Source organism: Cnephaeus nilssonii (assembly GCF_951640355.1).
Source record: "Cnephaeus nilssonii genome assembly, chromosome: 12".
Lineage (NCBI taxonomy): Eukaryota > Metazoa > Chordata > Mammalia > Chiroptera > Vespertilionidae > Cnephaeus > Cnephaeus nilssonii.
This window is the reverse complement of record NC_137083.1, coordinates 40,260,620-40,276,178: the sequence shown is the minus strand read 5'-3', so window position 1 is coordinate 40,276,178 and position 15,559 is coordinate 40,260,620. Positions and strand designations below refer to the sequence as shown.

Genomic DNA, 15,559 nt, shown 5'->3' with positions numbered 1-15,559 from the left:
AGTATTAGTTTCTTGATAGTGATTAAATGTAAAGCAACCATAAGCAAAAATGTTGAGCACTAGTGAAAAATCTATAATAAAAGCATAATATGCAAATCAACTAAACGGCTGAACAGTGGAACGACTGTCCAGACAACCTCTGGAAGAAGCTGGGGCTGCAAGGGCCAAGGCAGCCGGGGCTGCGAGGGCTGAGGCAGCCAGGGCTGTGAAGGCCTACCCTTGCATGAATTTCGTGCATCAGGCCTCTAGTGAATAAATAAAAAGCTACTGAAAACATTTCATTACATGCCAAACATTTCAGTACCTTCAATAATATAAATTCAGGCTAATAGTGCCCAACCAATTCAACAAATTAATAAATTCTGTCAACAGGTGGCTCTAGTGACACTGAAATTACTACCAAATACTATAGCAAAATACAGATGGTAAAAATGTAATCTCAGAAATTGGGAGTCAAAAAGAATCACATTAATACTTCAATCCAAACCCTCTTTTATTTTTTTTTAATTAAAAATTTGGAGGGTGACATTGGTTAATAAAATTATATGTTTCAGGTATATAATTCTACAACACATCATCTGCATATTGTATTTTGTGTTTACCACCCCAAGTTGAATCTCCTTCCATCACCACTTTTCTCTTCTTTACCCTCTTCTACTTCCCTCCACCCCCTCCTTCTCTGTGGCAATCACTATACTGTTGTCTGTATCCATTATTTTAATGCCTCCACCCATCTCCCCAGTCTCCATTCCCTGCCCTGTGACCACTGTCAGTCTGTTCTCTGTATCCATAAGTCTATCTCCACTTTGTTAGTTTACTTTGTTCATTAGATTGCACATACAGGTGAAATCATATGGTACTTGTCTTTCTCTAACTGGTTTATTTCGTTTTAACATAATAATTTCCAGGTCCATTTGTGTTAAATTTTAAATCAGTTTAATTTATTAGTGATATACTATATTTTAACTGTACAATCTTTTCTCTTTAAAGTAACTAACATATCCTATATAATAAAAGCCTAATATGCAAACTGGCCGAACAGCGGAATGATCGGTGGAATGACTGGTCGCTATGACATGCACTGATCACGAGGGGGCAGACGCTCAACACAGGAGCTGCCCCTAGCCTGCAGGCCCCAGGCCAGCCAAGGCAGGTGCCAGAGGGCACCCCCAACAATTGCCCAGCTTGTCGTCCTGCAGAGGGAGGCAACTGGCGGCAGCAGGGCGATCAGGGGGCTTTGCCCCACAGAGGGAGGCTACTGGTGGCAGCAGGGCGATCAGGGGTAGGGCCAGCCAATGAGCGGGCCGGCACCACCCCGCTGCCAGTTGGCGGGGCCGGCAAGTGGGCAATGCCAGGCTGGCCAAGGCGGGTGCCAGTGGGGTCCCCCTAATTGCTGCGCTGGTTGCCCCACAGATTGGCCCTGATCGCCAGCCAGGCCTAGAGACCCTACCCATGCATGAATTTTATGCACCAGGCCTCTAGTAATTAATAACAGTATATAACCACCTGAGTACAATAAAATGTAATTCTCTTTTTAAAAAACATCTTATTTTGAAAAAATTAAGTAGCTTCACACTAGGTAAACAAAGAAATGTACAGGGAAGTCCCATACACCCTTCTTTGAGCAGACTGTATCTTACACAACTATAATATCTTTTGATTATGTATTTGAAATTGAAAGGAAGCAACATGTTAATTATATCAAATGTTCTTATGAAAATAGTTCCAAAAGCTTTGTTTCTGTGGGAAGGGAAAAAATGTGATTTAAGACTCTTTTTAAGCTTCCAGGTTTTATACTAAAGAAAAGAGAATTCAAAAATTTGAAAATCAAACCAAAAAACACACTAATGGTTGTCCCATAACAAAAACTGGCACCAGCTATACTTTCTGTGTCCACTGAGTGGGAGAAACTATGCCCAAGTGATACATACCTGTATGCGGAGTAAAAAAAATTTTTCCCTAAAATAATTACTTCAAAGACTGTCATTCTATCATTACCTAGAAACTGATAATTTTTCCATAATAAAAATGGCCGTATTTATACCAGAAAAGATTTGGCTCCATAACATAAATCATACTTATATTCTATACATTATAAATGTATTTAGTAAAGAACATAGGCAGGAAGCTATCCTCGACATTGCTCTTTCAATGTATTATTCATTCTCTTTTAATTGTATAATTATGTGGTTTTCATAATTTCATCATGAATTGCCTTATAGTACCCATATTAGACATTCAAACAAGGCACAGATAAATGTACCTCACATTGTATACTAGAAAAATCCCTATCTAGCATATAAGTAATATTTCATAAATTATATCTTGTATTAATTGCTTAAAAGACCATTGAATTATTTTTAATAAGTCAGGAATCTTTTATTATTACCAATAAATGCCTATAACTATTATCAAATATGGATTTGCATCTCAAAGATAGATGTTTACATTAAGATAGACTAGTACTTTAGACTTGGAACCTCTTGCCTCTCAAGCCCTGCTTCTAGGTTCTTTCCTTTCTCAGTAGTATCCCTATTGGGGCAGCAATTAACTGTTACAAGAGTGCCTTGTTTGGGAATCTATTATTTTACAACAAAAGTAACTCATACATTTTAGTACCAAAAAAACCATAATGGTTCTTAAAAACTATATTACAATAATCATACAGTTAAGTGGACTGTATAGTCTATTATAAGAATATTAGAGAGCATCTGTCTTTTCCAATGGCAGAAGGAGTGGTAAAAATACTTCTAGGTCACTTGAAATGCCAGCAAAGGAACAGTAAATTCTTTTCATCCTTTCCATTCACCAGTTCTAGCAGCCCTAAAATAAATTTCCTTAAAACTTAAATTCCATTAACTTCCACTTTCTGGTCAAAAAGAGTCCCATTCAGCAACTATGTATTGAATCAGAGAACGAACATATGAATCTTTCCATGCTTCAGCTTCCAACACTGTCACTTGAACCCCTTGCAATTCCCCCCCAAAAATAACCACTCAATATTCACAGCAATAACTTAGTATTAAAGTGGCTGGTTATTAAAAAAAAACAACCAAAATAAAACAAAATCTGTCCACACAACCACCTAGACCAAATAGTCTGGAGGCAAGGTAAGAACCTTTCACTGAATCCATCAGAAATGGCTCCCATAAAAGCAAAAAATGTCAAAATAAACAGCAGGAAACACTCCCTTTTTCTTATTTAAAAAGAACTTAAATTTTGATTTTTACTCAACTTAAAAAAAACACCCATGTTTAAATGGATATTAAAGATTCAAATTTAAAACTAAATTATATTCCAATATAAACATGACAAATCTTACAATCTAAACAAACAATAACCAATTATATATTGATTCTTGATGTCAACAATTAGCAAATGGAAAATACAAAAAGAATTAGAAAAAGATACATCATTTTGATTCAAAAGTTACTTATAAAAGTAATTTTAGTTAAAGGGATTTTTGCCTTTACCTTCTGATATTTTATTTTAGACAAGAGTTTAAAGTGAGAAAAATATAAATGCAAATCAAGCACTGCTTGGTTGTGCTAAAATAATTGTATGAAATATTTTGCCTATCCAAAAATCTTTAAATACTTACTCTGAGCCTGCAGCCATTTCCAAGTATGACGTTTCTGCTGTATCAACCCCCAATGGGATCACTATGCTCATGACGTTCGCCTCTGATAAATTCGATTACTATGGAGTCCTATGCATTGGTATCCAAAACACTGGGGCATGCCAGCCACAGTGCTCATTGCAAACATCTAAGTGCATCCACAAACCCTGTTTAAAAGAAAAGAGAACAAAAAATTAAGAATCCTCTTCCTAGTCCTAGCAACAGCCACATTTTAACAATTAACAGTAAATAAAACACATGAGGAAAGCATTCTTTATTAAAATATTGATACAAATTAGAATTTGCTCAGGGAGTCAATTTCATTTATTTTTCTGGAATTAAGCTATGTGATTGTGATCAAAAGAAAGTTTCTGCGTCATAATCTTCCTTAGGAAATGAACTTAGAATGCCAAAAGAAGGATTACTACTTATATTCCTTAGTGAAGAACCAACAAATATTATTCATTTTAAAAGACAAATGGAATTTCTTACAGCACTTAGTATCCAAAAACAAGTCTTCTTGTTCAGTGTGATCTAACAATAAACTAACAAATATTGAATATTCACTATGGACTAAGCAGCATCTAAGCTTTTACATGGATGATCTATTTAATCCCCACAATGCTGAGATACTAGTAGGAATCTCCACTTTACCACTAAGGGACACAACAGCAAAAAAGGTTAAATAACTTAATCAAGTTTGCTCAGTTTAAGAGATAAAACCAGGATTCTAATCAATTCCACTCTCTATATATGTATATAAAGGAAAGCTATTTTATTTGTAATAAAATCAACTGTTTTACAGTGGTTGATATTTTCCATACTACAGAAATACATGTACATTGAGGGGGTTGGGTTCTCCATGTTTTTACAGATCACTAGTAGAGAAAACTAATATTCTTGAAGTGTGTCTTTTTAAACAAATTTACCATAGTAACAAAAATATATTCAGTTTCAACATCAATCTTTTAAATCTAAACTCACTATATAACACCTGCTATATATATTGTTTGTGGAATATCTACTCAAAATTTTTTCAGCAGTGACAACTCAGGAACAAAACAGATAGAGATAATCCTATAAACAGAAAAAGATCAACAGTCAAAACTGTCCGTGTCATGTTATACCTGAAATAATGAAAAGCAGTTTCTTCAAGTAGTAATTCTTATGTTCATCTTTAATTTTTTACAAATAAGCTTGAGAATAACTACTCAGGGTTAATTCCTATTTAAAAGATGATGGAGTTTTGTGGGCTCACACCTTATGGGGGAAAATACCAAAATAGGGAAATAAGGTGATAATGGTGGTTTCAATTCTCCAGAAAGGCTAGTCTTTATTTTTAAACTAGGGAAGAGCTAATAAATTACAAGTTATAATAAAAATCCTATATAATAAAAGGCTAATATGCAAATTGCCCCCTTGGGAGTTCGACTGCTCACTATGATGTGCACTGACCACCAGGGGGCAGCATGGAATGAAGAAATCCTAGCTGACAGCCGGGGGACGGAAGGCCCTGATCGCTTGGCCAGGCCTAGGGACTCTACCCGTGCCCGAATTTCCTGTACTGGGCCTCTAGTATACAATAACAGGCAGTTGTACCTAAAAGTTTAAAATGTAAGCACTAAACCTAAGCATCAGGTTCCTTGTTTATAAAATGGGGATTTATTAGTGTTTCTGTGAAGAAAAGAAATAATGAATGCAAAGCACTTCATACACTGCATTAAACACATTTAGCAATCAGTAAGTGATAGCCACATAAGAAAAGTTGCTCTTATATCATCACACACAAAGAAAAGTGTGGATAGAAACTCTAGTTCCCATTTAAAGAGAATCTTCTAATAATTTTTGAAAATAAAGTAATTACGGTTCTCTACTTGCCATGTTTTTTATGGCTTGATTCATCAAATTAAAATTGTCCTTTAGCCCTAGCTAGTTTGGTCAGTGGATAAAGTGTTGGCCTGCAGACTAAAGGGTCCCAGGTTCAATTCCGGTTAAGGGCACATGCCCGGATTGCGGGCTCGATCCCCAGTGTGGGGCGTGCAGGAGGCAGCCAATCAATGATTCTCTCTCATCATTGATGTTTCTCTATCTCTCACCCTCCCTCCCTCCCTCTCTGAAATCAATAAAAAAAAATTTTTTTTTTAAATAAATAGTCCTTTAAAAACAAAGCAGAGGAGAAAAAGGAAAAATGTCCTACCTTCTTTTCTGCACCTGTCACCATATTAGAGTTACTTCATAAAAGCCATATTTATTAACCTGCACAAAGCTATAAAATTTCCAAATGACAAAATATAAGCAATATACAAAACTGTAAGTTTATTCTATTCAATTGTCATTCTATATATCTTTAAAATGCTGGAAACTTGGACCTAATAACAGATAACAATTATAATTTAAAAAATGTATTTTCTTCCTCTTGGTAGCAACTAGTTGGTAGATGTTTTCTTTTACTTATCTTTATGTTAAATTAATAGGAAATCTTATATTTTAGATAGGTGCTGTTAAATATCTAGTTGCTTTTTTAAAAAACCAGAGGTATACCCAGCCGGTGTGGCTCAGTGGTTGAGCATCAACCTATGAACCAAGAGGTCACCAGTTTGATTCCCGGTCAGGGCACATACCCGGGTTGGGGGCTCAATTCCCGATTGATGTTTCTCTCTCATCAGTGTTTCTATGCCTCTCCCTTCCTCTCTCTCTAAATAAAATCAATAAAAACATTAAAGCCAGACAAAAAATGGGAAGCAGAAATCTAATCATTGTGTATTCTTTTAGGTAACTGAATATTTCCAACCTAAAAGAATTTTTGAGTATGTACTTAGTAGCACACCCTATTTTATATAAGTATACAATCCTCAATAAACACTACATTTAAGCTGTTTTTAAACATCAGTAAAGAGTTTGTCATAAGCCTATTTCAGACAATAGCTTATATTTGTGTGAGTACTGCCTGTCTCTCAAGCCCTCGTGCAGTTTTTGGAACATAAAAGCTATTCTACAAAATATTGGTGAATGAATTAGAGCACCTGGGGTAAAACTGCAGCTCTGGCCTCATTAATCAAATGAATTACCAACCTATACAATTAAGTGCTACAAAAACAATTATATGACACCTTCTCCAGAAAAGCATCTCTCTAAAAACACAGAAGCTCATCCCCATGACAAAGACACATCACCACATCTGAAACAGAATCACAGACTCTGAGTTTGATTCAATAGAGAAGAACTCAGTAATTTGCTCACAAGAAGTCAGAAGACAAGAGGTCATATCTACTGAGACCCTAAGTTGGCAAATAACTTCACTATATCAAAAACTCTATACCCAGGAAATTCACAGTTTAAAAATCCAGTTGATACTTAATAAAATCATAAATTCATTAGAATCAAATAATTGTGCCTTAAAAAAATAAGAGGAAACCAATGTAGTAAGCAGAAAAGATGTGAGCTTATAACACTGTCTGTATAACTAGAGGAACAACAATTAGCACAAAGCTTTCACATCTTATATGTGAATAAAAAAAACCTAGTTATCCAACTGGCAAGTAAAATATATACAAAATACACTGAGAATAAATGACAACCTTTACAAAAATAATATAAAAGGAAATACCATGAGATGTCTGGTAAATCTGAGGTCCAAGAAAGAATAAATGTCTTCACAAAACCTGCTATCCAGAATAGACCTAGAAACCAAGTGAACATAGGAATATTAAGCTGTTTTTAAATGGCATAAAATTATAGGTACTTTTGTCAAACATGGCACCTAAAACCAAAGGGACTCACACAAATATAGCAGCTAATTCTTAAGGAAATAAATTTATTCTTTACTTTTTTATACTTATAAATGTAAACACAAGTAAAAGCAACAATTAAAGCTAGAAAACAAACCAAACTAAAAGCAAACTGGGGAAATACAATATTAAAAACAGATTTAGCCAAAACAATGCAACAATACCAAAATAAACAAAACCCTAAAGTAGGAAAAACAAGATAAAAAGCAAGGAAAAGCCATTAAATTAGAAAACACTCTTATCAAAAAAAACTGGATGACTAAAGCTGCTTTTAAGACTATATTAAAAAGTTCAGAAAACAAAAAGTACTACTGAAAAGATGAATATGATACTCAAAGGCAGACAGGATGAAAATACGAGGAAATTTTTCCTCCAACATTACAAATACAAGTGCCCCATCTAAAATAATCTCTTTGAGGAAAGGGTTATTATCACCTTTCTGTCCTTTATAAGCACGTTACACAATGTTTATATTTTTGACATGTATCACTAAGAGAATAAAGAGATGAATTTTGGGCTGAAATTACTAATAGAAATGAATTAAAGAAACTTGAAAGAAATTGTAAGGGACCACAAACCAGAGATTTCATTATAAACTAGTGGCCCAACGCACAAAATTCATACATGGGTAGGGTACCTAGCGATCAGGGCCAATGTGTGGGGCAACCCGTGGAGCGACTGGGGGCCCCCGCCTTGGTGGCCTGGTGCCACCCACTCGCCAGCCCAGCCACCACCACTGCCGGTTGCCTCCCTCTGCGGGGCAACCAGCGGGGCAATAGGGGGGCCCCCACTGGCAACCACCTTGGCTGGCCTGGGACCTGAGGGCTGGGGGCAGATCCTGCATTGAGCATCTGCCCCCTGGTGGTCAGTGTGCGTCATAGCAATGGGTCGTTCCACTGGTCATTCCACCATTTGGTTGATTTGCATATTAGGCTTTTATTATATAGGAGGATTAGAAATTACACTGCCCCCATATTCATTTAAGATTTTTTATTTCTAGCAGTTGACTAAAAGTATAATAAAAATAATACTGATTGATCAAGACCTGTTACCAAGTTACTACCTATGAAACTATGGGCAGGTCATTTCACTATTCTAGGCTTCAACTCAAATGGAGGTAGGTTAGGTTGATAATCTTACAGTTTAAATCTTAGTCCAAGTACATTAACAGATTATTCCTGATCATTGAAACAACAGAACAAACATCAGATTCTAAAACGCTTTAAAAAAATTAACAGAATGAATTAGGTATTTCTCCAACTGGGTTAGTATTAGTATCAGACAGTGCTCCATGAGCACTTACCTGATTGATACTCAAACCTCAACTGAGGTTATAACTGTTTTAACAAATATTGATTGCTTACAATGCTTAATCCTTACAAAGAGCCTATATTGTACGTATATTTATTATCCCCATTTTATAGATAAGGCAGAGGGGTTCAACTTGTCCCAAGTTCCATAGCTAATAAATAGTAGAATCAGGATTTGCTCTCTAGCAGTCTGATTTCAGAGCCTACACATTATGTTTGTCTGAAATTAAAAATTTCCAGATAATTAGTCAAATATAATTAGTTAAATAAATAATCTAGAATTTACACTTAAGGGGGGAAATTGACAACTGTCTCTCTCAAAAAGAGAAATTTAATAAATATGTAAGAGTCTCACTCCAGAACATCTGGCACACTAAATGAGAGAACATTATCAAAACCCACCTTGTTCCTTTCCCAAACCTGGTCTACTTATAAACATGAATCCATTTCACAACAATGCATTTAAACACTACCAAAGTAGAGATGCATGGGTTTAAAGGCTAAAATTTGTGCTTAAAATATTTCAGGGATGGTGCAAAGCACATAATAAAAGGATAGAGATATTCAAATTCCTCAATCTTTTCACAAACAAACAGATACCTCACTAGTGAACTGAAAGCAACCCATATATTAAGGGAACCACGCTCCAAATCTGAGAGTACCATGCATGCATAAGTATATTCAATTCCTTATAAATAGAACTATTTGTTAAGCAAAAACTACCTATCTACCCAGTTACGTTTTAACTTGGAAAAAAAAATTTAACTTGGGTCTCCCTTAAATAACCATTTGGTTCCTGGAAACAAAGAAATTCACCAATTCAACTTACACTACTATTTTCATAGCAAATAAAATCTCTAGAAAAATCTGTCTTCTTGTAGTCAAGGTTAATGTTGGTGGACCTACTTGAAAAATGGAAACCTATATATAAAATTAAATGTTCAAAAAGCACATTTTCATGCACTAAAAGAGAATTTCACAGTGTCACTATCATGTTCAGTACAATTCCACCCAACTATACCATAATGATGAAGAATGTTGATGGTGGGCAGGGCTGTGCCTGTATGGGGAGGAGGTATTTGGGAGCTCTGTACTCTCCATTCAATTCTAAAGTGAATCTAAAATTGCTCTAAAAAATAAAGTCCATTAATTAAAAAAAATACATGTATGAATATAATATAGTGATCTATTTGTTTGGCATTATTTAAGGGGGATACCATTTTATTTTTTTTTTATAATCCTCACCTGAGGAAATTTTTCCATTGATTTTTTTGAGAGTGGAAGAGAGAGGCAAAGACAGAGAAATATTGATGTGAGAGAAACACATAGATTGGTTGCCTCCTACATACACCCTGACCAGGGCCCGGGTGGGGAGGAGCCTGCAATCAAGGTATTGGCTGGAATCGAACCTGGGACCCTTCTGTCTGCAGGCCGACACTCTATCTACAGAGCTAGTGCAGTACCATTCTTTCTACCAGATTTTTTGTGAAGGTATTCTAAACGCCAATTCTGCAACTAGCTAAAGTACTTGTATACTCCATCACCACTCCTTGACAGCCTCAAATTAAAATATTTAATTTCAATACTATCCAGTTTTTTTAATGCACCACTGCTATTTTTTAAACATATTTTTATTGAGTTCAGAGAGGAAGGGAGAGGGAGAGAGAGATAGAAACATCAATGATGAGAGAGAATCATGATCGACTGTCTCCTGCATGCCACACATTGGAGATCAAGCCTGCAACCCAGGTACATGCCCTGATCGGGAATTGAATGGTGTCCTCCTGGTTCATAGGTCCACACTCAACCACTGAGCCACGCTGGACCGGGCCCATTGCTATTATTTTTTATTAGTATCTCTCATGCCCCAAAATGTTGGAGATCACTAACCTCTGGTGTAAAATCTAGTAAAATGTGGCCTTTTATACAAGGGGCAATTCAGTGGTTGAAATCTGGTTAGATCAGAGTCTACAGGTATAAATGTACAATATATTTTTCCTACACACATAAAACTGTTCTTAGAATGAGTTTCCTCTTTGTTCATACCAGAGAATAAAACTAACAAAAGTGATTTCATTTTAAAACAGTTACCTATTCCCTTTTTTCACTTGCCATATGGCCCACAATTATATATCTTATAATGTATTGTTCCATATACAAATGCAGAAGAAAAAGAATTTTCAAACTTATAATAATCACATAAAATTTACTTTTATGTAAAAAAAATCGTGAGCACTGTAAAGCATAATACCACACATTTCAATGGGTTCTAAAATTTCAGGTAAAAAATACTGTTATTGCCCTGTCTGGTTTGGCACAGTGGATAAAGCGTCAGCCTGTGGACTGGAGGGTCGAGTTCAAGTCCGGTCAATAGCACATGCCTGGTTGTGGGCTTGATCCCCAGTAGGGGGCGTGCAGGAGGAAGCCAATCAATGATTCTCTCATCACTGATGTTTCTCTTCCTTCCTCTCTGAAATCAATAAAAATGTATTTTTTTAAAAAAAATACTGTTATCTACATGAGTAACTTTTAAATTGTGCTCTCAGCATCCTGGGAGAGTTGGGGATTGAGATAGTAGGAGAAAACAGAGTCAGAAAAGTTAACAAAAGAAAATAAGAGACAGCATGTTCTTTATTTTTTTTTAATATATTTTTATTGATTTCAGAGAGAGGGAGAGGGAGAGATAGAAACATCAATGATGAGAGAGAATCACTGATAGGCTGCCTCCTGCACGCCCCCTACGGGGATCGAGCCAGCAACCTGGGCATGTGCCCTTGACCGGAATCGAAACCAGGACCCGTCAGTCCACAGGCTGACGCTCTATCCACTGAGCCAAACCAGCCAGGGCAACAACATGTTCTAAAAGGAAAATTCTGAAGCTGCATATTCTATGTGGTAACTACCAAATAAGAAAATAACATTAAATGGAACACTACTTAGCAACATAAAAGGAACAAACTACTGACAGATGTAACACCTTGGATAAATCTCAAAGAAATTATGCTGAGTAGGAAACAAAAAAACCCCACTCCCCAAAGGTCACATACTGTATAATTCCATTTATATAACATTCTTGAATGACAAATTATAAAGAAGAACAGATTAGTATAAGAGGGCAACACCAGGGATCCTTGTGGTGATGAAACTATTCTGTATGCTAATTATGGTGGTGGATACAGGAACCTACAGGTGATACACACACACACACACACACACACGTGTAAAAGTTAAAATGGGGACACCTGAACAAAAATGTGTGGATTGTATCAATTTCAATATTTTGGTCATGAGAGCAAAATAGAAACAGCGGCATGGATTCATGGTACAGTCTGACAATTGTCAGAGAGGGGGGGGAGTTGGGAGGCTAGAAGAAAAAAGGTAGAGATTAAAGAAAAAAAGCACATACATATATATATAACACATAGACACATATTCCCTCTAGTAATAGCCAGAGGAAAAGGGGTTGCAGGTAGGTGGAGGTGAGCAAAGGGAGGATAAATGGGGACAGAAAGAGACTTTGCTTTGGGAGATAGGCGCATGATGCAGTGTGTAGATGATGTTTTATTGAGTTGTATCCTTGAAAACTATATGGTTTTGTGAAGCAATGTCACCCCAATAAATTCTATAAAAAATAAAAAAACAAAATATCTGGGCAAAGAAAAAAAATATTCTAGTCATGAAACTGTATTACAGTTTTACAAGATGCTATCATCATTGAGGAAAACTGGGTAAAGGATACACAGAATTTCTCTGTATTATTTCTTACAACTGCATGTGAATCTATAATTACTTCAAAAATAAACACTTAATTTTATAAATTGCATTAAAATGGTGACCTTCAAATTTTGAGTATTGACAGAAACTTTCCTACAGATCAAACTGTACACAGAAATCTAAGCATCTATTTTGTTCTAGAAGGAAAAAAAATTGTTTTAATATCCTACAGTTTTCTCAATGATTGCTAGTGTCAACTTGATGAGTTGTGTTAAGGAGGCCACAGCCAGGTATAATGAGAGAAGGCCACAAGTAATGTCTGCTAATGGGCACAGTAGGCATTTGTTCCTCATATTTGCTATGACATATTTTTCTGTCTGTGGTTAAACAGGGTTGTAAGGGTATGTTCCTGCTTGCGTATCAGTATATCATCCAGATACCAGTTAAGTTGCATGAAAACCCTAAGGCTTTCTGGAGAATAGTTTGAAACATCACAGGCTAAAAGAAAATAATTACTGACTCAACATGTGATGTAAGAAATTAATTTCATTGGTAAATTCCATTTGTCCAAAGGAAGAAAATAATACTCTTCCAAAAAGTAGTGTTGAAGTCTGTTGTAATTAAAAATCAAACATAATAACAAAGCTCCTGCATTTCTTTTAATCATACATATAGATACATAAATTATTTTATTGATTTTTTTTAGAGAGAGAAAGGGAGAGAGAGAGATAGAAACATCAATAAGAAACATCAATCGGCTGCCTCCTGCATGCCCCCTACTGGGGATGGAACCCACAGCACACAACCGGAACACATAGACTGGAAAATGAACCAGTGGGAGCGACACTCAAACCACTGAGCCACACCAGGCAGGCATCGCATATATATTTTATATACTAGTAGACTATTAAATTGGTTCATTCTTGTTTTTATTTTTTGTTTTGTTAATCCTCACCTGAGGATATGTTTTTCCTATTGATTTTTAGAGAGAGTGGGAGAGAGGGGGAGAGATAGAGAAAGAGAACCGTCGATTGGTTGCCTACCACCAGTGCCCACTGGGCCTTAGTCCTCAGGCCAATGCTCTATCCACTGAACAAAACCAGCTAGGGCTTGCTTTATTTATTTTTTTAGCATTCAAATAAGTATTCCATCAGATAAGGCATCCTTTTTGACTAAAACAAAGTTGGCAATATTTTATTCAATAATTCTTTATTCTAATCTCAAATAAAATAATGCATTCATTCTCCAGAATTAAAGATTTCTTCAATCACTATTTTTTTTTTTTTTTAGAGAGGGAAGGAGAGTGATAGAGAGATAAACATTGATGAGAGACAAACATCCATTGGCTGGTCCTGCACACCCCCTACTGGGGATCAGCCTGCAACCCACGCAACCTCTTGGTTCATGAGTCGATGCTCAACCACTGAGCAACACCGGCCAGGCATATCACTATTTTGAATCATTTCTTTTAGAATAGAGCCTGGCTTGTATGGCTCAGTTGGTTGAGCATCATCCCAAGCATCCAGAGATCTCAGGTTCCATTCTGGGTCAGGGCACATGACTGGGTTACAGGGTCCATCCTCCAGTAGGGGTGGTGTAGGAGGCAGCCAATGTTTCTCACACTAATGCTTCTCTCTCCCTAAAATCAATAAAAACACATTTTAAATAATAAAAATAATGGGCATCAACTCCAATTAACAGGAATTGAACAAACCTTTCTGATCCATCTACATTTTATCTCAGACCTAGTCTACCAGAATAATTCCCTAAGTGGTCTTTCTCCCTATTTGCACTTGACCTTTAAACTAGTGGTTCTCAAACATAGATCGACGAACTGCTACTTTTCATATATCTGGGGTTGGCAGTTGAAAATGACATTTTCCTGCCTCAGGTAGTTTGGTTCAGTGGATAGAACACCAGTCTGCAGATTGAAGGATCCCAGGTTCGATTCCAGACAAGGGCACATGCCTGGGTTTCGGGCTTGATTCCCAGTAGGGGGCATGCAAGAGGCAGCCAATCAATGATTCTCTCTCATCATTGATGTTTCTATCTCTTTCCTTCTGCCTTCCTCTCTGAATAGATATTAAAAAAAGAAAATGATATATTCCTAAGCCTCACCCCAGAGATACTGATTTAGTAGGTCTGGGCTGTGACCCAGATGTCTTATCTCAAAAAAAAGGAGGGGGGAAAGTGAGGGAGAACATTCACTCCAGTGCTCTATTCTAGAACAACTACTTAAACATTAAACAAAATATACTTCAAAACCCACTAGTTTCCTAATTTTGACCTCTTCAAAAAAGCATAGTAGCTCACAGTACTAACAGTCAAGTTCCTAATCTTGGAACTTATCAGGTTACCTTATTCCATACTAATATTCCAATATATAAATTATGCCAGTCTCTTTCCTATTGTTGGCATATCCTTGCTCATCCCCTTCCAATTTTCTAAAGTTATTTTTCTTTGTTTATATCCATCCCACCAAATAAGTATCTTATTAAATCTTCAAGGATCACTTAAATACAAATGCTTCCTTGAAGCCTTCTCAACTTCCCAACTTAAACATCTCTGCCACAAAACTAGTTTTTGAGGTCTCTAGTAGATCAACCTCCTGAGGACTGTTTCCTCATCTATAAACAAAAATCTGACCAGGTTAACTAAAAAAACCTGTTCTAGCTATAAAACTTATCCACACCACTAATCTCTTCCCTTTGTAACCTCCTAAAAAATGTATTATATTTTTTAACCACTGGTTTATATTTTTGACACATTTTGAATCAGCTGTTAGATACATAACTTGCACAATTAAATCATCTATTTCACCCTACAGCAAGCACTAAGATAGTTTACATATTAGCCCATAGTGGCTAAGATACCACTTAACAAAACAATACAAAACACCTGCCACTGAAGAATGTTAGTGATCGATTTCCTTCTGGAAACTTTTTTGTTTTTTTCTTATTGTTTCTCTTTCCCTTATGATGCTAAAATGTGGTTGGTCCTCAAGGCACAATCCTCCCCAATATTACTCTCCATCCATCTTGTGTGTGGGTTTTTTTTAAAATCCTCATCCAAGGATATGTTTTTTATTAACTTGAGAGGAAGGGAGAGTGAGGGGGTAAAGAGGAGAG

General features: G+C 36.3%; 1 protein-coding gene across 3 annotated transcripts in view; it reads right to left on the bottom strand.

Moving 5' to 3' along the window:
* The window catches only part of KMT2E (lysine methyltransferase 2E (inactive)), a 96,093-nt gene that overhangs the window by 64,099 nt on the left and 16,435 nt on the right, over positions 1-15,559 (bottom strand). For 2 of the 3 annotated variants that reach the window (XM_079785839.1, XM_079785837.1), the window contains exons 2-3: positions 7,227-7,299; positions 3,602-3,786 (exon numbers count right to left, since the gene is read on the bottom strand). In XM_079785839.1, coding sequence (XP_079641965.1) covers positions 3,602-3,672 — 71 coding nt within the window. In that variant the 5' untranslated portion in view covers positions 3,673-3,786; positions 7,227-7,299. The remainder of the gene's footprint in view (positions 1-3,601; positions 3,787-7,226; positions 7,300-15,559) is intronic. The other variant, XM_079785838.1, reaches the window with a different exon arrangement.